Here is a 22,622-nt window from a genome sequence, read left to right as displayed (position 1 = left end):
ATTTGATGCAAAAAAAAAAAGAAAAGAAAAGAAAGGAAAATGAGAACGCTTTCGCAAAAAAAAGATCAGAGTGCCACCCACCCGTTTTAGCCCAAAACAATGCCCCCGATGCAAGAAAAGGAAAAGAATAGTGCTACAAGTGTCGTGACCCTCCCAATTACACCTCCATCATTCCTACCTCTTCCTTCAGCTTCTCTTCCTCTCGGCTTCGCTTCTCACAGAACTCCAACGCCTTGGCCCCCCAAACTTCCCTTCCTTTGTATTCGCCGACATAGTCCGGCCAACTTTTGATTTCTTTAGCCAGATTTCGCAGTTCCTGCATTGGAAGTTCATTCAAGGTGGTAAGGAACGTCTTGACGCCGAAAACAAGTGTTCCAGTCCGAGGCAGTCTACGGAAGGTCTGTCGCTCACGGCGGATGACGATATCCTCAGGGGATGGGTTGGGGTTGTCCTCAAACAATGTCGTAGGACGATAAAGGGTCTCAAACAAGTCTTCATCAGAGCGCTTCACTTCAACAAAATAGTTTGACCGTTCCATTGGTGAAGATGGCGTAAGGCGGTTCAAGAACCTTATTGGAAGTCAGCTTCCCATCTTCTTTATAAAGCATCATATCCACTCACTTGCTAACAGAAGCGGCGACTTGCTGATGCCACAGAGGCACGGGTTCATGAAGCCGCGAGATTGTCCATCCAATTCGTTCCTGAACAGTCCATCCCACCGGAAAGAGGCTTGCACTGGCGGCCCTGCCTTGTTGGTCAGTTGTCGTTACCCTGAAAGTAGGCCAAGGAGGGTCTCTTCAAACTAACAAGTAGTACTCGTCGTCCGCATTCTTCATTAAGATGCTTAGGTCTTCCATGGTCAGTCTCACCGCTATCTCAAGCGGATCGACCTGCTTGTTTTGACCCCCAAAAACGAACGTTTCGCCGGTCACCTTGTTGTGAACGGTCGACTCGTCGCCGGACCTCTTATGTTCGAATTTGTCTGGAAACCGCTGACACAGGAAATCAACCACCTCCTCCAACGCTTCAAGGCATGCTTCATATGACTCTGGGAGGCATTGTAGGACCTTTTGCTTTTCTTGTTGCAGCAATTGACTCCGGACCTGATGCTCCGCCATGTAGTTCTTGTCGATGGTAAGCCAGTTTTGGGCATCCAGTTTCCGGATATCCATCATAACTCTATATCTCTCCCTCCCTTTGATGGGAGGGGGCTTAAGATCCTCGCAACTAACATCTTGTGGACGGTGTTTGGGCTGAAGCCAAGGAAAATAATTTCGGAATCTAACAGCAATGAAGGACAGAAAAAGAAATAAAAATCCAATGCATGAAAGGGTATTCATCGCCTTTTTTACCCGGAATCCAATCAATATAAGAAAAGGAAAGAAAAAGGAAAAAAGAAAGAAAGGATGATGTTAAGGAACTTTTGGTTGTCTCTCACTCATCGAACGCCACGACCAGGAATCACTGTTAACGTCAACATGGCAAAACCTTCTTCGGAAGAGGGCAATGGCTGGAAATTTATCTCGTCCATGGACCCTAAGAAACGATGATCGTCTGGGTCAGACGATTACCTACAAAGGCTACAATGGCTTCTACATTCCTGATTCAGGCAGCTGGGTCGAACTCTGATACGTCCTGGACTTCCCCGCAAAAAGCCGCAATTCGCCGCTCCAAAAAAAAAAAGAAAAGAGAAAAAAGAACTGACAGCATCCACATGATCTAGTAGACTTTCTCAGCTATCATAGCAATTGAGCTTCAGTGGGTCCTGGGACGGGGGTGGATGAGAAAGTCAGGGTAAGTGAACTCTAAGTGGATCAGGGAAGGGCCAGGCAAATGGACTCAATGTACGGAGTACAGCGCCTCAAGATCCGCAGCTGGGGCACTACTCGGAGTCCTTGAATCGGCCGTACAATTGCATTACCAGGATGCTCCCCTCCTCGAACTAAGTACGAACTGACTAGCTTCATGGCCCGTCCGATCGAAAGGGCTGAGGGTATCTCTGCTCTTCGTCAGCCGGAGTTCACGCGTCTACCGTCCGTGCGCATAAGAATGAAAGGCCTCGTGAGCTAAACCAAGAGCCTGACTTAGGGACTGTCTCTACTGCCTAACAGTTCCTGCAGTTCCGCTCCAGCAACACTCGACTTGATTTCCGAAAGGCAGATGCAGAATGCCAATAATGGCATCATGACATCAACCTGGGATTACAAAAATTAATTAGAAATAGCGCAGGGTGGCACGTTTGCGTGGTGACTGGCCTGGTATTGCAGAAACCCATACATCGTGCTAACCAAGCGCACTTGTACGACAGAATGAATATTGCCTGGGAGCTTCTGGGGCACAGCGCATGCGTCGATGCGTGGGCCGAGTCCCAATTTGGTGGTTGATGGTCACACAGTTCTAGAGCGCCTGTTGTCATAGGTCACCGGGCTGTGGATGGAATCCAGTCCAGGTACCACTGTACATCATGTTCACTGACGTGCTGGCATGCTAGTCATTCGGAGTACTACGACTGGTCCATCTTCTCTGGGCGACCGTGGCACTACCCTCGAGACTAGGATCAGAAGAGAAGGTACGGGGCCGACACTGACGTACCATGAGGGACAAGTCCTTACAGTCTTTCGGTCCCCGCGAAGCTATAGGAAGACTAAACATGCTAGGGTGGTGCACTGTAGGTACGCCCCAGCCAGTGGGGAACCTCAACTAACTACTTATCTACTTCGGTACGAATGTATGCACATCCATACTATGGAAGTGCGCACTTACTCAGTTGACGATCCACCACCAAGGGCCCAGAATTCGGGTTTCTAAGACAGTCGGTTTGGTTGGGCGACTCCACCCTCCCCGAAACTGAAGATATCTGGGGTTTTGCGCTGCAACCGCCTTATCTCGCGCAAAGCGCGCTTGCCGCAATCCTGCTTGGTTTTTAGTAAGAATCAACAATCAATGGTGTACTAGCCAGCCCCCTAGTATAGCGGTGTCTCATCCAAGAATGCGCTTTTTTTTCCTGCTGCCCACTTCCCATTTTGACGATGTAGGTGGCCTTTTCTCCCCTCGCATTTTACTTTGATTTTTGCTTTTTCCTGCATCTTTCCTTTTTCTGGCATGATCGGACGAGATTTTACGCCTCATTTGCTGTCCCTTTCTTCCCTACTTTTTCTACCTTTTTTCTTTTTTTTCCTCTTTCCCTATTTTTATCCTTTTTTTTTAACCTTTCACACCCTCGCTCACAACGTATTCACACAGACTAGTATCCAAACCCTCCGATTGAACTACGTTTGACTAATGACGTCGATATAATTGCTTTTCTCGGGCTACCAACCTGCAATCAATGGCCAGAGCAGCTACGGCACGACCTAAGACTTACTTATGAGCCCCTCTTACCTAGTCTGACTGTACTGAGCCCATAAAAGCAGAGATACCAAGGCTAAATAGTGGTCTTACTCACCGTGCACGAAAGCATCACTCTTAACTAGCAATGATCCACTTGTCAATGGGGCATTCGCAACCCACCGACCAAACGGCTTTCCTCCATTATAAATGATGGACTTGTCTAGACAGGCCTGGTAAACTCAGTCGAGACCCTTCTCCTCGAGTCTCCTCGGCGATATCCTGTCTAATAGGAGGAATATACTGGGGCCGATAGTGGGACACCTACTCGTGCTAACCTTCTCCAGTATCTAGGGACTGGGGCTGTGGGCACGGACTTCGCTTCAAGGCCATTGTCAAGGCCTCATGTGGCTCCCAAATTCTCCCTAGAATGGGGCCTCTCGGCGGATATCCTCCATTTGGCTTCAGAACTGGGCCCATTAACGTAACTATGATTTTCGGAAGAATTGTCCACTCAATCGAGCATCTCACACAGTGAAAGTAGAATTCAACATTTCGCTATTATCGCTAAATGAAGTGCACACCATCTAAAGCCATGCATCGATGCATTATGTCCTCTGTACTGACAACAAAGTACTCCGTATTCAACCACACACCTACCTATTCTGGAAAGCCACAGGAGAACATCTCGAGATCTACCACCCATATAGAGATTTTACCTAGCTGCCTGATATATCTATCCCCGTCGTAAACCAGAATCCCACACCACTAGAGCAGGATAACATGAATCGAACCAAAACACAAGTACATACATGAATCATGCAATCTAGTAACGAATCCTTCTCTCCACTACCTCCACCCCAAGTAGCCAAGTCAACTAAGTTACCCTCTAAAGGTAGATCCTAATAAGTGAAACCATTGCAGATTCCCGCCGAATACTAAACAAATAGCGTATCAGTTCCTCAAGACACACTCTATTACCTAAGTGTGCGAGACAATCTCCTCTTCGATGGAAGTTTACCTATAGGAGAGACTGGAACAGAACCCACCCGCTCACCTATATTCCATTTCCTTCCGTTGACCACCTGAAGGGTAGTTATTCCGTCTTCTTTATAGCATCAAGTAGGGTTTGAGCTTATGTTTGCTCCATCCTTGTCTTACGGATTTGAGTTATATTTTTTTTCTACTTCCCTGAGTTGACGTTGGATTGGAGATGTATATTGATTCTTATTTACCCTCCTTTTGCCACGTTCTTACAGGGGAAACATCCAGAAGGGAAACGTGGGGTTAGTTATTGGGCTGGCTGATGATTTTGTCCTTTATGTTTGCTTGAAAGGTATGTCCAGGTGATGGGTTGTGATTCTCTTGGTTACGTATCGCTTGTCTTTGACATGATGGGTGGCGAGGGAAGGTGTGCTTTGCTATGTATTGATTAGATTGTACTGATTGACTAGTGCTATGCTCCCGGATGGGTGATGAGATGATGAGGTAAGGTGTATGGTAAAGGACGGGCATTCGTCGTGAGTATTTTTCTTTTCTCATTAACTGAATTAATAAATCAACCAATCATCAAGGTGGGCTCATATAAAGGTATCCAGGAAACATCAAACATGAAGGAACATAAGGTAAGGATAAGAGGTAAACTCCATGATGGACCTCTGGGCAACATTGCCCAGTGGCTTCGAAGGGGAATAGATGAGAAAGATGGTATAAACGCCCGCCCTGTGCAGTTGCCGGTCAACCGAGTCCGTCGGTTGGCCTTGAGTTTTTTTTATAATACCGATAACAGAGTGAATATGCCCGATTTACCGGAATTTGGCTCGGCATCGGCCCATAACCTCGCCTTGGCAGACGAGCTCGGCGCTGAATTCACTGCCGTCCAGTGTGAGGTAGATGTCAAAGTATACACGGTAGAAGACTCCCTGAGGGGTATCCATGCGCTCAAAATCGGTTTCCAGGTTCTTGCGCGATAGATCCGATGTAAGTGTTACGACCTCCTTGATCCCTGGTACACAGTTAGTAGAGCGTCGTAAGGAACGGCAGGATGTGTAACTTACGGGGGTCTTTCGTGTATTCAGGGCAGACATCCTCGTCACAGGCGTACAGAATATCCTCATACATCAGGGTTGCTCCCGGCGCAACCTGTCGGAAAAAGCTAACCTTGACCGGCTCCCCGATCTTCACTCTCTCACCCTTCTGCACAAAGATCTGTCGCGTGTACTTGCAGCGATCTCTGCCGTCAAGGCTGGGGACACGATATTGTTCCGGGTGATATCCTTCTTTGAACGGCTGCAATGTGGCCATGAGGTAGTGTCGACGGGCCACACGGTGTGTAATCACACGTTCCGTGATCCCAGCAGTGACAGCGCCCTTAACGATCGCAGCGACCGAATCCATTGGACGGACCACCTTTGATTGATATTGAGGCGGTACATGGAGTTTGATCTGTTGGAAGAGATACTCCGATGCGCCGAATCCACCCACCACAAGAACGTTCTACAATGCTGATTAGTCAAAGGAAAAGCTAGACGAGTAACATTAAAGCATACCTGTAGAGACCGGTTCTGCGCTTGGATGGCGATAATCTGATTCCTGACCAATTCGAGAATACGGTTGACGACGGGCTCAAAACATTGAAGGATCTCTTCGTTGGTAAACGTCATATAGCCCTCCTCGATGCCGGCATCTGGGAAGTCGGCCTCAATGCCGACATCTACGGCCCACTTCTGTCCGTTGTTTCGGAAATCGGCTTTGATCCGATTCTCGAAGTCCATAATACACTTTGCATACACCTTACCTGCCGTGCGGGAACCGTCAGGGAGCTTCATCTTACGGATTTTCGCACGAAGGATGTTGCTGAAATTCCGATTGAGAGCCGTTGAGCCGCACGAGTCACCCGATCCAGCTGTGCATTCGGCAACACTGAACGGTTGTTCCTCCTCAACCTCGTAGGCGATCAAATCCACAGTTCCACCACCACAATCCACGATCAAGATCGCATCACCAACCTTCAAATTGAGCAACCCGGTCTTTGCACAGAACAGAGCGGCAGCCTCCGGCTCGGATATCAGCGTTAGGCGATTATCGTTCTCGTCCCGCAAGAACCCAGCTTGTAAAGCCGCCGCTCGTGTCGCTGCCTTGCCCGCATCATTCCAGATAGCTGGTACGGTGAGGTAGTACCGGATGTTGCGCTCTTCCCGAGTAAACACCTCACCGAGGGTCTTCTGTAGCTGAGCGCGCATCGCCTGTCGTAGCTTGAAGAGGTAGTCGGCGGCCACGTCGATTTCCGACTTACCGGGCGGGAGGGGCGGCAGATTAATCGGATCGATGTAGGTGTTCCCGGACAGCATAAGCTGGAGCTTAAACCATTCGACCTTCTGCACTCCCTGCTTCGGATAGCCCGTGGGGGCCAGCGCATCTGCAATATCAGGGCCCCAACCCACCACTTTCTGGTACTGATCGTAGTATAGGACAGTGGGGATCTGTGTGAAATAGCTTGGTCAGACAGAAGTATTCTCCCTCAAGTGCGGTTTGGATTAATCACCTTCTGTTTAGTATGGGTTCCTGCTCCGGGCCATTCCGTGATGATGTCCTCTCTTGCTTCATTGTTGGTCGCAAAGGCAAATGCGACACCGGAGAATGTGGTGCCAAAGTCAATGCCGACAATCAGCTGGGCCTTACTCCGACCGGCACCTTCAACCTCAACCGCGGGATTCCGTACCCCATATTGGGGCTGGGGCATTCCCTGGCCCATTCCATGGGCGGCGACTGGCTGTTGCAAACCATACCCGGGAGGAGCACCCAAAGGCTGGACCGGCTGTTGCGTATAGTGCAAATTGGTGTTCAACGGTGCGGGGTGATGACTCAACTGCTGGCCTGGGGGCATCGGGCTGGTCGGCCGCTGGTATGTATAGCTGGGGGGTCGCCCCAGAGGGTTTTGATTGTTCATCGGGAGACTCGTCGTGGACGAACTATGGTGAGAAGGTGGGGAACTAGGAGAGGTGGCGCTCGAGGGCGGGGCGACGAGTGTATTGCTTGATGCGTTGGGTGGTGGTTGTTGTTGTTGAACTGGCGCAGGCTGGGCACTATGCTTGTTCCGCTTCGTTCCAAAAGTGAACGATTTAAACCGAGAGCTCATCAGGTCCGAATAAGTGACCACGATGGGGTCAACGGAGTATTAAAGAGACAAGGGAGGGGGGAGAGGGGGAGGGTGATGCAGAGCAGATATAAGACAAAAAGGAAGAAGAGGAGAACGAGTGGAAGAAAAGGCACAAAAGTCAAAAGCGAGAGCGTAAGAAACGAGTGGGTGTATTTGGACAGAGAGGCTGTGCCAACTCTTTGCTTAGGCAGTCAGAAAAGCCTCTCCCGGGTTTACTGTTAGTTTGGGAGTGGGGATGGGGGGAAACACGGGAGGAACACGAGCAAAAGAGATCGTCCGGACAGAGAAAAATCACAGGATAAGGCAATTAATTGGTTCCCGGAGGGACGCATGGGCGTTTCGATGTGAAGTCCGTAGTAACGTAGGAAAACAATGGTGGTTGAAGAAGTAACAAAGAGACGAAGGGCAGCGAAAGGCTAGAAAGGTGCAAGTCACGGACCCCAAAGTCACTGGTTTAGAATGATCATCCCTCAAGATCAATCTCCCTGGAATGCGCACCCCTCGGTGGGATATCAATTCAGTATTTCTCCGACCTGGAAGAGTGGACTGATCTTGTTCATTCAGCCTTATTTGTTTCGAATGGCTGTATGTCTTTCTTTTCTTTTTCTTTTTCTTTTTTTTTTTTTCCGTCGAAAACAAACGTGGCGATTCCGTTTGTTGATTGATGATGCTTACCATGGATGATGGCACATCATCAAGTCATTCCTTCCGCCCCCAACTTCTTAATTTACACATTGCGGAGACAACCGCTGTGGTACGGTACCATACAGGTACATACCACTATACTTTCTCTTGTGTATGTCAGGCAAACGAACTGTATTTAGTAGGGGTATGACAAGTCCCCAAGCATCAAGTTCCAAGTTATCTTTCTGCCATGTCCGATTCAAGATTAGCGGATTCCGCCAAGTTGTCCGTTCCGCTGTTGACATATCTGTCGCTCATTTGACAATACTATATATATATCTACAGAAGCTTCTCCAAACCATAATACCCCTAGCAAAGGAGGTTTTCCTCCAAATTTCCCCAATCCCTCCTGCTCTAACTAATTCATTTTTAATTTTCTCCTTATATTATCTCCCTCTTGAATGAACCCTCAGTCTACAGGAACCTTGAAAAATCAGAATGATGCTAAAAAAGGAAAACCGGCGATGTGCCTGAGGCGAGCCATGGTACGGTAGGATTGACGCCCAAGCAGGGACAGCCTTATGATTACAGCCACGCTGCTCAGCCTGCTGTTGGTCCCACGTTTTCTTTGTCTGGCTGCGGCTGAATGTTGTATCGTCGATCCCTCGCCATGTACCGTACCGTTTCATACAAACTCTAAAGCTTTACGCACCGACCAATAATCAGCGGCCTTGACATTCAGGCAACGAGGCGGACTTTTCATGGATCTAAATATGGATAAGTTTCTCTGCCTGTACTATTCTAAGTTCCATTATGGATTCTTCTTCCGTGCCACCCACTTGGATGGCTTGTAGAGTGGCTGGAGCATACTCTGAGGATCCTGAATATAGCCACACATCGGCCGATCTTCCACTTCCTGCCGCTTCTCAATGGTAAAGCCCATGCGCTCCACAAGGCAAAAGACTTCTTCCTCTGTCAGCTCCACATTACCAGGTTCCCCAATCCCCTGGTGCTCATTGCGGTCTCCTTCCCGCTGGCTACGGTTGCTGCCGTCCTCGAAATGCCATAACAATGGGCCGATATTGACCCACACCCCGTTGGGTTTCAGGCAGTGTCGGATCGTCTCGATGTACCGAATGAGATTGGGGGCTGTGTCGATGAAGAAGACCGTGGCCACCGCATCGTATGCTTCTTTATTGGACGAGTTGCTGTAGAGCACCACGAAGTCGGCTGCGGACATCCCCATCGATCCAAAGGGTGTCTGGTTCGCCTGCGCCTCAACCATGGCTACCCCAGGGTGCGTATCTGGGATCATCACCTTCTGCAGCTGTTGCTCTCTGGATAGGAGATTTGAGAAGTGTAGTGCAAACGGATGCAGCGCATGGTGCTGGGGCCCAGACGTATGGTTCAAGACCCAGCTGCTGGCAAGCAACTGGTGGTATGAAATTTCGTTGCCCTCGGCAGCAAACCCAGCCTGGCAGACTTCAAAGACCAATCTCCCCAAGCCAGCTCCAGGGACTAGCACCTTGATTTCCTCCCCGGAGGCAAGTCTCTCGCCGAACTCATCTCGCAGTTCGCGCACAGCTGGTTCCACGCAGACTTCTCTCTCCGCTTTACCCTCGGAGCTCCAGTCGCGATAGAATTGCCTGATAGTTGAGTGGGCTTTGTTAACGTCTGAAGAAGTCGCCGTGTTATGCCAATTCTGGCGCGGGTCCTCTGGATCGGGGTTCGCCGGTAGCCCAAACGAGGAAAGCCCCGTGGAGAGGATGGCGTCTGCGATATCGGCATTCACATCAATGGCATCATCTACCCGGTTGAAATTATCCAAAATCGAGAATGGTGGCTCCGCAAGCATTTGCCAGTGAGCAGATGGCAAAGCATAGAACGCCTGGCGCCGGCGATGCGTAGTGTTCATGTGAGCAGTTCTTCGATATTGCCTAGCAGAAGTTCAGTCACATAATTTAAGAACAGTCAATCCGATGTAGTCTCGAGACGCCAAAACTGGCACTGAGAGAAAATAGACCAAAAGAGAATATATTAGAGCTCCAAAGCAACGAAATATCCTTCATCTTTTGTCTCTCGCCTCATCTCCTCTCTGTTACATTTCCACATATGGACAGCAATACAATCGAACTACCAACAAGCACAAGTCCATACCTAAAAGAGTCCAACGCAGCAAAGAGAACTCGTCGTTCGTCGGGGTCAGCCAACGGGTCGAAATCCCCTGCCCAACTGCGAACCTCTTCATCATCCTGGTGCTGCGAATCAGAAGGCATGCTGCTGTAACTGGAACCGTCGTGATAACCAAGAAGTACTCTATACAGCTGTGATATGTCCAACACCAAAAGAAACAGTCACCTCCAATGGATATGGGAGGCAGAGAAAAGAAGTATAACTCAGCGTTGATTTTAATATTATGGAGGAACAAAGAATGTGAAGATCTGAGATGGTAGCCAAAGCTCAAAAGAGTGAATAGTGGACCCGCTCTGTTTGGCGGGGAACCAAGAGCGGTACCTCAAACGTCTCACTCATCAATCAATATCAACATTAACAACCACATCGAAACAGAACATCTCGGAAGGAAAAGACTTAGTATATTGCACTCAGCAAATCGAAAATAGATATCTCGCAAAATAATCCATCCTCCAAACATGGCGACAGCAGCGGAAGCACCCATACCGCCTCAAGTCGAAAACGTGACGCCACATGCCAAACCTCAAGAGTTATCATTTCCCCTTCCAAAGGCATTGCATACGACTGCACACGTCCATCTCACATTTTTGGACACATGCGCAACGGTATTCCTGGCGACATCGACACCGGGTGACTCGGCGGGCTCCGTGAAATCGATGGGGAGCTTCGTTTACGCTATGCCGGATGTGAGTGCTTTTTTCTTCTTGCATTAATTTGTGTCGGACTTTTACATAGTTGGGTTGGCGGTGTGAGAGTATATCCATATAGACAGAAGACTATACGGAACATTGGAATACCATGTGTCCTCGAATGTTTATCCAAAATACGGGACTCTTTCTTCCATGTATACCATCTTTACACTTTACACCACACGCATCTTGTGCCACTACAAAAGCAACCATCGATCTTGAAACACCCTGCTCATCCAATCAAGTTGAAACTCAGATACTCACACATACCAGCGCTCAAACCCTCGCAGCACTATATCCACAACGCTATATAGCATCCCTGGAAGTGTGGAATACACGACTCGGATCGCTAAGATCCTAGCTCGTCGTATGAGGATCCCAGTCTACGTGGGCTGCAGCATTGATCCGACAGCGCTCGGGCTATTGGTTGAGGAAGAGATGGAAGGGTTGACGAAGATAGTGGAGGTAATTATGCAGCGGTGGGAAGAATCCAGGAAATGAGAGAGTGAATAGATCATATGGTTGTGGGTGGTTGGTAGTATTGATGGAGTAAGGATATCGGTCTCTGGAGTCAGCATTTGCCCTTTTTAGTCTTGATAATATCTTCTTTTAATAACTCCCTGGCTTTTTCCCTCATTTTCATTTCAATGGTTTCATAAGTGGTGTTTTGGGTGTGGATGGATGGGGTCCAATTTGGGATGGAATTAATTTATGAGAATTCGTGTTAATCATTCTCGTTATCTAAGACGCTCAAAGTTGAGATTCCGGCTATAGGGAGGCACAGCCCCCTCAATCAACATCTATCTTTCATAGGTAGTCTAAGATTGGGCTAGTGATCGTAAGGTGCGTATTACTATTTGCAGCAACCGAGAATACGCATCTCGACCGAGAAAATTAGAACAGCAAATTAACATCCACCTAATCGGATCTTATTGAACCAAAAGGTGCCCCATAACGACTCTAGTACCTGGACTTGCGTATCTAGTCTCCGAGCATCCGAACAAGCATGATGCCGAGAAAAGAAACAGTAAAATTATAAACTAATAGAAACAATCGAGAGGGACAAAAAGGGAGAACGGAGAGGAGCAAACAAAAAGTAATCTCCATCCAAAGGAATCCATAATTAATTTACTTAGGGCTACCGATACTACTCTAATAACTTAGTGCATCTAAGCCACCAACTCCGGTTGGACGATTCCCCAAGCTTGCAGTTCAATGACAGATGTCGGACATCGGTCGACTCCGATGCAATTGCGCAATGTTGAAACATGTCCACTTCCTGGGTGGAGTTTGACCATGGTTTCAGAGGCCCCTTGTAGAAGGTGGTATTGGATGTATGGACACCATGCGAGCTAAATGCTGCGATTTTCACAGGTTTTGTCTTCCAGTTGGTACACTGAGCACTCATTCAACCAGTCTACAATAAAGAACGGTTATATTCGGAATCGCTTCCGAGGCGGCGGGTTTAGAATCCGTCTAAGGTAGTGGAGCGCCAGGTTCCATGTGTTCTCTCTCTCTCTCTCTCTTTTTTCCCCCTTCATTTAGGTGTGGGTGTTTTTCGGCGCCTAATATACCAAAATTGGTTGCGTTTTCGTTTTATTATACTTCCCCTTTGGATTAGATATAATTGTGAATCCATAATATAAATGAAAATTAATTGGGTGCAACAGCTCGCTCGGATTTTCCGATTTGAGACAAACATTTGTATCTGAAATGTCAATGAGCCTCAAGAGTGGATTTCCACCACTCACCGTAGTGCGTTCATAGTGAAACCTCCGATGTTGATTCAGAAGTATTATCGCGGCCACAGGAGCTGATTCAGGCGTCTCATTTCGCCTGATTGCCCTGCAAATCTATATATAGGTTGATTGAAAGAGACAACGTAGAAAGCGGGGACTCGGTAATGAAATTCTTATCGTGAAGGCGGGATTGCGTTATAGATTGGCTACTCCCATCGCTCTCCTTGATTGGGACTGACGCCATCGCATTGGTTGAATCGATCTATATCAAGAAGCGACAATCCCCATTCATCCTCACGTGTGCTGTTGCAGCCAAGCGATGTCGCGGTCGCCAGTCCCCATTTTCAAGACCCAATGAAGACCGGTATAGCCTCACAAGTCTCGATCGAGGCTGATAAAGAGGGGGCAAGGCACGGGATATTAGACCAGTCACATTGGGCTATAAGCCAACATTATCAACACGAGGTCGATAGCTGCAGGAACCTGTTTTGCATAGAGGCATGGTGGGATTCCAGACCACGGAATCCACCGATTAGATCTCAACAAGACCATATCAAGCGTTGTAGCCGAAAAAAAATGAAAACAAAAAAGAAAAAGAAACTTAATGAAAAAAAACCCCTCATCAATCAAGCAGGATGGGGTACAGCAGCGGATTGTCACGGGAGGGACCACATGGGGACCGGAAACTAGGCGATCCAATCACAGCTGGGAGACCAGCCTCTAAAAGGATCATTTCCCGTGCGGTCAGCCCTTTTCCTCCAAGCCCAAAAGACGAGGTAAACGGCTGCTAAGTTTGCCTAACGAATGAGGCGCCACACTCGACAAGATCCGATACTCGCGCTAAGTAAAAAACACACCCGAATCCCGAGGTGCGTGCGGCGCAGTCCTCTGTGCTGTATGTGCTAAGACCAGGCTAGAAATCCTGGTGCGCCCGTTTACCCTTTTCATTGTCCATCCCATGATCAATCTTTATCAGAGCGGATCTCGGTTAAGATTGATTCCATTTGGTGCGCGGGCGCTGGTGCTCCGAGTCAGGTTGAGCTGGTTGTCGTAAAATTCACAAACAGATCAATAAAAAAAATATGCATTTTGATCACTGTAATCACAGCTGCAGGAGATAGATAGTTACATCCCTCGTCTCCTGGGCAGGGCTCATTCGCAGTCCATGTGTCCCAGTGAGGAGGTTAGCAGCGCAGGGATCGGTAGTCGTCAACTGATGCCCTAAATCATGCCATTGCTATCCAGTCAGAACTACCGACGGAATCCTTCCGTTCAGAGTAGCAGTAGCCAACCCAGTCAATTTGCGGCACTCCTATGCGGGCAGTATGGATGGATCTAGTTGACAAAAGGCGGGTGTGAAAAGGCTTTAGTAAAGTGATAGGCCTTGAGGTATAACACCCCGCCCAGACTGCCCAACCAATCGCCTGAAGGTCAGTTGGTCTACAAGGCCACAGTTGTCGAATAGGCACCGTCAACAAATCTAGGATATATTCTCCGAGAGGTTTTGGATAGGGTACCGGACGTGCACGGGAGCTCGAACTCAGGTTGCCCCTCTTACAAAGCGCAGTATCATTCACCGACAATGTAGAGGTTAATGAAGTACTATCCAAGGGTGGTAGCATGACTTAATCATTAGTAACTAAATACTACGGTTGATCACTGATCGCTCGATGTTGTCAACAATAAGGAGCCAGTGGAAAGACACTAACAAGCCGCTATCACATTGCCAGGCAGTTAATGCCGGTTAGGTCAGGCCGAAAGCAAATGCATTATGGGAAGAACCTTAGCACTCTGATCGACACCAGCCACAAGCAGGAGGCACCATTACCCACCACGGAGGTTCCCGTGTGTTACGACGACTAAGAATCATACTGAAAATAACCTCGACGACCAGGTCGTTATTTTGCTCGAGTATTCTAGATTCACATACATTTATAAGCCGACCTGACGAGGAAAGTCCCCCAACCTACCCAAAAGCTTACGTACCCCGTAGTACAAACCATATTTCGTTCAAGGACGTTATTCGGACGAAACACGGAAAACGTGGTAGCGAAAAATCTCCGGGGGATGTTCGATGGGGAAAGGGTCTTTTGTAATTTTCGAAGAACCGCGGTGATTGGAAGCGGGGATCATATTTCGGGGTTCAAAAAGTGACAATCATCGCCTGTCCAGTAATAAGTCTTGCCAGGAGTCCATTCTGGATTTGTTTCTATTTTTTTTTTTTTGGTTCCATTGGGAGAGTAGGCAATTTCGGGAGATCCCAATGTCGTAGGTTGTGCTGGGTCGCCACAGATTCATTTCATTGATTATGAGCAAGTTTATCATCAGCCGGTCCGCCCGCTAAACTCCTCTCAGCCGTCCCGGTTGAGCTTCCGGGCTGGCCTTCCATGTGGCCCGTCCAATGGCTGCATCCGAGGAAGGATTCCGAGAGATCGTCACAACGACCACAATGGGGGGGAAAAGGTTCTCTACCTATGAGATTCCTTGGGAGAATGCTACAATAGAGCTCCTTCTGAACCTGTTCGGATCTCGGAACACAATTTCCCTATTAGGTCTTAGGTCCTTTATTATTATTCTTAGGATCCTTTATGAAGGTCCCATGCAATTTCAATCACTGCCTACTCTGTGCTGTTTATCGTGTGCAGGTATATTAGGATTACTACAGCCGTATTAATTTTAGCTTTGACAGGCAGCTTCAGGGGTGCACTGACTGCACGACACAGAGAGGCATCGGTGAAGAGAATAAGATAGAACCTTAAACCGTATTATGGTCCAATCAAGCCATCAACCTTGGAAACCCACAGGAATAATGAGGTAAAGGCCTTTTGACTTTCCTTATTCCCACCCAATCACTCATAGATGCCGCCGTTTTTGTTTTTTTTTTTGCTTCTTTTTTTCCCCTTTTTCCCTTTTCTCCTTCTCGATTTCATTTGGTGGCAGTACCCCCTCAGTGCTGGGAAGAAAGTAGGCAGCATCGGCTCTTTAATCTCATGGCAGGGTGGTTGCCTGTAATGAGGTACATGGTCAAGCAAACCCGTTGCTAGATCCTGTTTATTTATAGCTCTCAGGGTATACGGACTACTCCGGAGTATGTTCGAGAACGCATTTAAGCTCAGTATGAGCAATTACGGTGACCAGGATTATCCCTCAACATTAATTCATCTCATTATGATACTTATACCGAGAGTATCTTAGTCCAGAGTGGGACCATTGGGACCATGAACCGTGGGAAAAGGCGACAGACACGTTACCTTTCAAATTCCTAGCACACTAACACTGCCACTGCCGATCTCGGGCTACCTTGAGTGTTAGCCAGAGGTCTGATCTCTCATTTGTTGCCTAAGGTCAAGGAAATAAGTAGTTTTATAAAGAGTACTACAATTGTTGATGAGCACGGTAGAAATAGATCACAATGGTAGTAATATCTCCGTAACTCGAGATATACGAACGCTGCGATCTACAGGTATGAACACTGTCGGGTTTCGTCGCGGATTTAATAGATTTCGGGAAGATATCCGAATCTCTCATCGATTTTAATATATTAAGTGGATGACAGGAACATACTTCTGGAGCACCATGTACTGTATGTATGTACTGTACATTGTATGTTTCCTTCACCACCATGGCCGTTTCACAGTGAAAATAAGGATACCTCGAGGTATAAACCTCGTCCGCCACCAAGATTTAATACCCCTCTTTATACCCCAGTGTCCCTTTACTCTTTCTCTTCTTCTTTTTCCCACCCCCTCTCTGACTCTTACTTTGGTAATTTGGGGGGGAAGAAAGAAAAATGAAAAAAATGGGGGGGAAAAGAATAGGAAAAGCAAGGAAAGAAAGAAAAAAAAGGCTAACGATCAAGCTAAGCGACACTAAATCCAACTAAACCAAAGAAAAGATACTACTCCGGAGAAAAACTCAAAAAGAAGGCCTGTCGGCAGAAGATTCCTGAGAAAGATAAATTCTGCAGTAAGCTCCAATTTACTTAATCTCCACCTTCCTCACGATCTGATTTGAGTAGGAGCCGGTGTCGTTTCAGCCCATGGTTAGAAGTAACTGGGGTCAGCCGAGAGAGTTTCGGAGTCGCTTCCTGGCTCTTGAACGAAGGAAGACCCTGGAGAATGGAGTCCGTCCCGGCCGATTACTTAGTAGGCGTGTCTAGGATAAAGTACTTGACGCATTGAGCGCGTGGCATTGGGAAATTAATTCATCATGTCGATCGATGTTCCTTTTAGGGTCTATGATATCGCAAAGAATTCTTCTTCTGGAGATGTAGTTTCTTACAAGAAATTCCTAGTAAACGAAGAGAAAAAAATTTGAGGGACACCAGAGCAAGAGAATGAGAAATAGAAAAATGAAATGAAGTAAAATAAATACAGAAGGGAAATTTCATCATCATCATCCTTATTTCTTCACCCCCGACGGTTTGATGCTTAAATTTTATTATTATGTTATTTTCTGTTCTTTTTTACTTTTTCTTTATTTTTAAAATTACCACTGGCCATCATCACTATAATATCATTCCATACGGTCATTCTTCTCCGGTAACCATTTTTTGCTTTTGCCTCACTCTCTCTCTTCCTTCTCTTCTTCCCTTCCTTTCCTTAATTCCATCCCTCCTCTCTTCCTCCTTGTTTCTAGAAGAAGCATACTTCCCACGCTGGGACCCCACTCCTTTTTTCAACCGATCATATCCCATCATTGGCTCTCACACAACCCTTCACGGCGACCTCGGTATTTAGCAAACTGCTCGGTGGAGAAATTTTGAACGAAACAAAGTAATGGTTTAACAACCTCCATCTATCCGCAAACAGCGCAATTCATGTCGACACAGGCAGCAACGTGAACTTTAATTTCTCCCCGACTGAACGACAACGACCTAACTTATCGTACGGTGCCTGCCCGTTCGGCTAGGTAATAGAAGTATCCATCCGCTCTGCGTTATAATCTCCTCTATTATATTACGTTACTGGGACTATACCGGTTGCCTCAGGCGTCAACCATCGTCCCAACTTAAAGTGATACACTATCCCAATTGGCAACTCACTCGCCACCACTCGGGATTTCTCCCTTATCCATTGGTTTCGATCCGTCGGGATCTCAATTCTTGCCCTCCGTTCTTCATTTCAATCATTGGTAACTTGACACGCTGGACTAGTGTCGTAACCATATATACAAAGGAGAAGCCTCGAGCTTCCCATTACCATCCGGCTTGGGTGGATTCGGGGGTTGCTCCATCTTTTCTTGTTTTTTGTTTCTCTTCTTTGTTTTCTTGTTTCTTGTCTCCGCTCTATTGAGAAACTTTGAACACAAGGGGATAAAGAAAAGAAAGAAAAGGAAAGAGAGAGGGAGCCATAAAAAAATAAGTTAAGGTTGCACGTGTCGGGATTTGTTGGGTTGTCACTCCTTTCCACTCGGAATCATTTCGCCCTTCGCCATACTTCACCCATTAGTATTTCTTGTTCTCCCTCTATGAGTTGGCGTTCGGTGGCTCGAGATGCAGACGCAGTATTTCCGTTCGCCGAATAGCCAAGGGCAACCGGGCGTTTCCTATGAGTTGCCGCCGGTGCAATCGGTAACGTCTCCCTCAGGTCCTTTTCCACAGGCTGGCCCTCCACCTACTCTTCTTTCCGCTCCGCCGAGTAGACCCGCCAGCGGATTGAGAATGGCTCATCTTTTGCAACCCCTGCCGCACCAGATGGCAAACCCTCCCCCGCCTCCCCCTCCTTCATCATACTCACGATCCTATGAATCAAGCGGCTCGCCGGCCGAAGGCGCCTCTATTCTTCCGGATGCGCCACCGCTCAATGGTTCGGCCCCAGGGTCGTCGGGGCTTCTTCCTCAGCCCAGTGGTGCCGGGCAGCAGCAGCAAATGCAGCAGCCGCTACAACAAAAGAGAGCCTATCGTCAGAGGAGGAAAGACCCTAGTTGTGATGCATGTCGTGAGCGCAAAGTCAAGGTACCGAGTTTTCGCCGACGCCCCTGTCCTTTTGGCTTAAGATCATCCAAGGCGGTTTTGTTAACTTTCCCCGGTTCAGTGTGACGCTTCGGAGTCGTCTAGTTGTACAGAATGTACAAATCGCAAAGTGCGATGCCAGTTCACGAAGGAAACTAACAGGCGCATGTCGTCTATCAAGTTTGTACCACGGCTACCTGTTATAAAAAGCTTTGTCGTTCTAATTGAGTCATAGGCAAGTACAGGACTTAGAGAAGCAGCTTCTGTCGACCAAGCAGCAACTACAACAACTGCGATCGGGCATGTTGAGGCCGGACAACCTGATTGATCTCGATGTTGATGGAATCGGACAGTCTCAATTGAAGCTCCCTGACATTGGGTATCGACCACCGCGCCAGCCAAGAGCTCCGGTATCACAGGACCTAACCGAAGCTCGAGCCAATCTGCGAAAGTATGGAAGAGGAATTCTAAAAGTACCAACTCCGTATCGCCAGCCGGGTCCGAAATCGCTCCTGACGTCCGACCCTCCGCCGCTTCCCCCGAAGGAGGTTGCAGACCGTCTCCTCATGCAATACTATGAATGTATTCATTCGGTTCTGCCAGTAGTTCATTGGCCTAGCTTCGTGGCGGAGTATGAAAAGGTTTACCAAACTGGCTCCCTTCTGGGCCTACCTCGAGAATGGGCGGCCGTTCTGTTTGGTATCTTCGCTTGTGGTTCACTTCACACACTGGAAAAGACTAGGGAAAACGACGGTAAAGAATTCATACGAATCTCCTGCGGGGTCATCGATGTCTGGAAGGACAATTTCACCTTGGATCAAGCCCGAGCCGCGCTTTTGGTTAGTCTTTTTCTTTACGAGGTCAACGCAAAGTCAGCCAGCTGGGTATGGATCGGATCTGCAGTGAGGGTTGCGCAGGAGATAGGACTGCATATTGAGTCGGGGCCGTGGTCAGCCCTCGAAGGGGAAATGCGCAAGCGGGTATGGTGGGGGGTGTATGCCTGGGACAGGTGTGACTCAAGTCCCCCATGACACAAAGTTCCGTTATATTGACTGTTATCTCCTTAGGCTTCTCGCCCTGGAAATGGGAAAACCAGTCCTCATCAACGATCAAGATTGCGATGTTGATCTTCCTTGTCCAGTCGACGAACGGGGTATTTCAGAAGGTGGCATTGTGGCGGAAGGCCAACAGACTACTCCACTCCTGGCCACTATACATGTCGTTCGATCAATTGGTCAATTGGTCCGGACGTTGAGAAGCTCCACGATCAGCCCGGCAACCCTGGAAATATTCGAGCGACACTTTCAAACTTGTCAGGCCACGTTTCCCCCGCAGTACCATCCGAAGTCCGACCAATACCTCGACCCCCGCTCTATCCTCCCACTCATCTACCTGCAAAACGCCCGTCTCATCCTCTATCGTCATAATATTTCCCCTTTCTGTGCCTCTGAGGTCCGCTCGTTGGCGCTTGATTACTGTGTTTCAATCTCTCAGGACACTGCTCACCTCCTTTCACGCTGCATGCGGGCTCCTTCGGGTCCTCATGGTTACTCTTCGCCTCCTGGGGATGATGACTGGCGGCCTTTGTTGGCGTCCTCTGCGGGAACTGTGCTCTGCACCCACATCTGGCGTTGTGTGCTAGTGTTGCTATTCCGCCAGGAATATGATGCCGCACTGGTGTGCGTCCGGGCAAGTGCTGTGGTTGGAGACTCCCGAGCGGTCAATGCGGCCTGTGGGCGGTACATCGCATTTTTCCTGAAGTGCCTTGTGGACCGGCTACGTCACCCCGACGGTGAGGATCTTGAGCGAGACGAAGAAATGTTGGCATACGTGTCGGGCGACATGCAAGGTACAACTGGTGGCAGCTGGGTGTGGCAAGGCAGCGAGACTGGCTCTCAGCTGGAGACATTGACTGACTTCGGTAGTCCTGTCCCAATGCCACACCCCAGTGCCCGAGACAATTTGTCTACAGGAGAAGTAGAAGATTGGGAAGGGTGGGACTGGGTTGAACAGACGGTTCAATATCTAATCAGCCAGAAGCAAAAGCAACAGCAGGAGTATAACAGAATGGATGTGCAGACTAGCCCTGGAGGTGATGAGCCAGCACCTCAGCCACAGTCGACCTCATCTCATTCGCGCATGACAATCGCAAGCATCATCTAATACCACGGGATCTGTCGCTCATAATTTGATACTTTGCGGCTCTCCCGCATACCCTTGTCTCCATATCGATACCCACTCTAGCGGCGTCAGCTTGTGAAAGACCATGAAACATCGTCAGTTCATATAAAGCGGGCCCTGAGGACCGGCTTAGAGCAGTCAATACTCTGCAGATTAAAAACTTACGAGACAAACCAAGGACACAGGCGCCCAGGGCAGCGACGGCTTTCTTCGCCAGGGAGGAGGTGGACTGTATTATCTATTTGTATTATCTGTCTAGATGATGGTCTGGGGTTCAGTGGAGCATGTGAAACGAGATATGTCTTACGACCGAATCTTTGATATCCATACGATACGTTTGATTACATTGAGCATACCATCAAGATGCATTTCTGTGTTGTAAAATTCACCTTGTCTTACTAGACAAATAGACTATGTTTCATATACAGTGACATCATGATTTTATTTTGACCTCTATACATTAATGATAGAACCTTTCAATCCACCCTCATACTGCATATTCCACAGATCCTTGAGACCCTTGAATACTACGATGATAATTTAGACTTCCAGGTTAATACTCCGTCCAAACCGCGCATACAGCGCCACCTTCAATTGCTGCAATTCGTCGCGCAGATCGCTCAACTTCTCCTCCAGCCCTGACACCTCGGAGTCGATCTGCTCCGTCGATGAAGACAGGAGAGATTGAGCATCAGCAAGGGGAAGTTGGAAGAAGGAGTCCCCAATCTTGTACCTGTTCGAGTCAGAGCCAAAAATACTTTGAAGCAGGAAAACCGAGTCGAAAATTAAAATAAATGAACACTCACGGCACTAGTTCATCCTCATCGGCCAGTTCCAGCTCCATAGAAATCTCCTCGAGATCCTCTTTATCTTTCTGCGATATAGACATCATAGGTCAGTGTGCGGACCACAAAAGCCATGATAGTATCAACGCATCGCTTCCCGGAGCCAGTGACTCGAAAAGAAGATATACAAAAACGCAAACAACTACACGGGATAGGCAAAAACGAACCTGTTTGGCCTTCAACTGCTCCTCTAGCAGCGTCTCACGTTGATGAAGACGACTGAAGCGGTTGATCTTCTCCTGGTCTTCGCGACGGACCTCATTCTCTTCGCCTGCCGCGGAGACTTCGTCTTCTTTCGAGAGCTGTGGGGTGTTTGATTAGCTCAGCTATGTTGGACCGGGAAACTTGAGCCGACTTGCCATGCGATGTTGCATCATTTTTGCTACTGGGTTGTCGGTTTTTATATCTTATAGTACAGGGGAGGGGTGGAGGGTTTTGTGTCTTGATAGATCTTGAGTTTAATTTGGTTTGATGTGGTTTCGGTGGGTGGTCTGTGCACGGCTGTTCTTGGCGGGGATGTTGTGGCTGATTGTTTTCATGGGCTTGTTACTTGAAGCTTGTTGTCCTCATATAAGTGCGTTATATTGAGACTTCATACATACATCTACCTACTCTTTGTCTATACCCTGGAGAAGAAATTGACTGGCGAATTGTCTGGCCTATGATATTCCTTCTAATTGGAAGAACATGCCCTAGAGTCGGACATACTTCTAGAGGCCGAGAGAGCCTGGCAAACATTCGGAAATAACTCCCAGAAAGTGTCCCATCTATGTGTGTATGTCTTGACAAGACTCATCTCAGGGATTTAGTGGTGTTGATCACTCGTGCTCGATAATGAGTTTGGGGTTCTGGGATGCCGGGGCATGATCCATAGAGTATAGATCGTTCAAATACCTATCTCGCAGTATATAG

General features: G+C 48.0%; 6 protein-coding genes across 6 annotated transcripts; 2 read left to right on the top strand and 4 right to left on the bottom strand.

The window, feature by feature from the left end:
* Positions 1 to 28: 28 nt before the first annotated feature.
* Positions 29 to 1,340, bottom strand: ANOM_003535 (heme-dependent oxidative N-demethylase family protein; the record flags this gene model as incomplete). Its single annotated transcript, XM_015548792.1, has 3 exons — positions 29 to 569; positions 622 to 744; positions 808 to 1,340. The coding sequence occupies 3 exons, from the start codon at positions 1,338 to 1,340 to the stop codon at positions 158 to 160; spliced, it is 1,068 nt and encodes a 355-aa protein (XP_015409522.1). The 3' UTR covers positions 29 to 157.
* A 3,702-nt stretch (positions 1,341 to 5,042) lies between these two features.
* Positions 5,043 to 7,504, bottom strand: ANOM_003534 (Hsp70 family protein; the record flags this gene model as incomplete). The annotated part of the gene is made up of 4 exons (XM_015548791.1): positions 5,043 to 5,332; positions 5,385 to 5,823; positions 5,877 to 6,809; positions 6,872 to 7,504. Coding segments are annotated over 4 exons (2,169 nt in total), but the record flags the coding sequence as incomplete, so codon positions are not given.
* Positions 7,505 to 8,921: 1,417 nt separating this feature from the next.
* ANOM_003533 (methyltransferase family) lies at positions 8,922 to 10,386 on the bottom strand (the record flags this gene model as incomplete). Its single annotated transcript, XM_015548790.1, has 2 exons — positions 8,922 to 10,047; positions 10,268 to 10,386. The coding sequence occupies 2 exons, from the start codon at positions 10,384 to 10,386 to the stop codon at positions 8,922 to 8,924; spliced, it is 1,245 nt and encodes a 414-aa protein (XP_015409524.1).
* Positions 10,387 to 10,637: 251 nt separating this feature from the next.
* ANOM_003532 (proteasome assembly chaperone 4 family protein) lies at positions 10,638 to 11,583 on the top strand. The gene is made up of 2 exons (XM_015548789.1): positions 10,638 to 10,989; positions 11,266 to 11,583. The coding sequence occupies exons 1-2, from the start codon at positions 10,762 to 10,764 to the stop codon at positions 11,491 to 11,493; spliced, it is 456 nt and encodes a 151-aa protein (XP_015409523.1). The 5' UTR covers positions 10,638 to 10,761; the 3' UTR covers positions 11,494 to 11,583.
* Positions 11,584 to 18,225: 6,642 nt separating this feature from the next.
* On the top strand, positions 18,226 to 20,847 carry ANOM_003531 (transcription factor domain-containing protein; the record flags this gene model as incomplete). Its single annotated transcript, XM_015548788.1, has 4 exons — positions 18,226 to 18,687; positions 18,767 to 18,864; positions 18,920 to 19,693; positions 19,752 to 20,847. The coding sequence occupies 4 exons, from the start codon at positions 18,226 to 18,228 to the stop codon at positions 20,845 to 20,847; spliced, it is 2,430 nt and encodes an 809-aa protein (XP_015409526.1).
* A 440-nt stretch (positions 20,848 to 21,287) lies between these two features.
* On the bottom strand, positions 21,288 to 22,087 carry ANOM_003530 (tubulin-binding prefolding complex subunit GIM3; the record flags this gene model as incomplete). The annotated part of the gene is made up of 4 exons (XM_015548787.1): positions 21,288 to 21,598; positions 21,672 to 21,739; positions 21,878 to 22,002; positions 22,066 to 22,087. The coding sequence occupies 4 exons, from the start codon at positions 22,085 to 22,087 to the stop codon at positions 21,406 to 21,408; spliced, it is 408 nt and encodes a 135-aa protein (XP_015409525.1). The 3' UTR covers positions 21,288 to 21,405.
* Between the last annotated feature and the right edge of the window lie 535 nt (positions 22,088 to 22,622).

This window comes from Aspergillus nomiae (assembly GCF_001204775.2).
Source record: "Aspergillus nomiae NRRL 13137 chromosome Unknown contig00049, whole genome shotgun sequence".
In the NCBI taxonomy this organism is placed as follows: Eukaryota; Fungi; Ascomycota; class Eurotiomycetes; order Eurotiales; family Aspergillaceae; genus Aspergillus; species Aspergillus nomiae.
The sequence above is the reverse complement of the archived record's forward strand: the minus strand, read 5'-3'. Positions and strand labels throughout refer to the sequence as shown.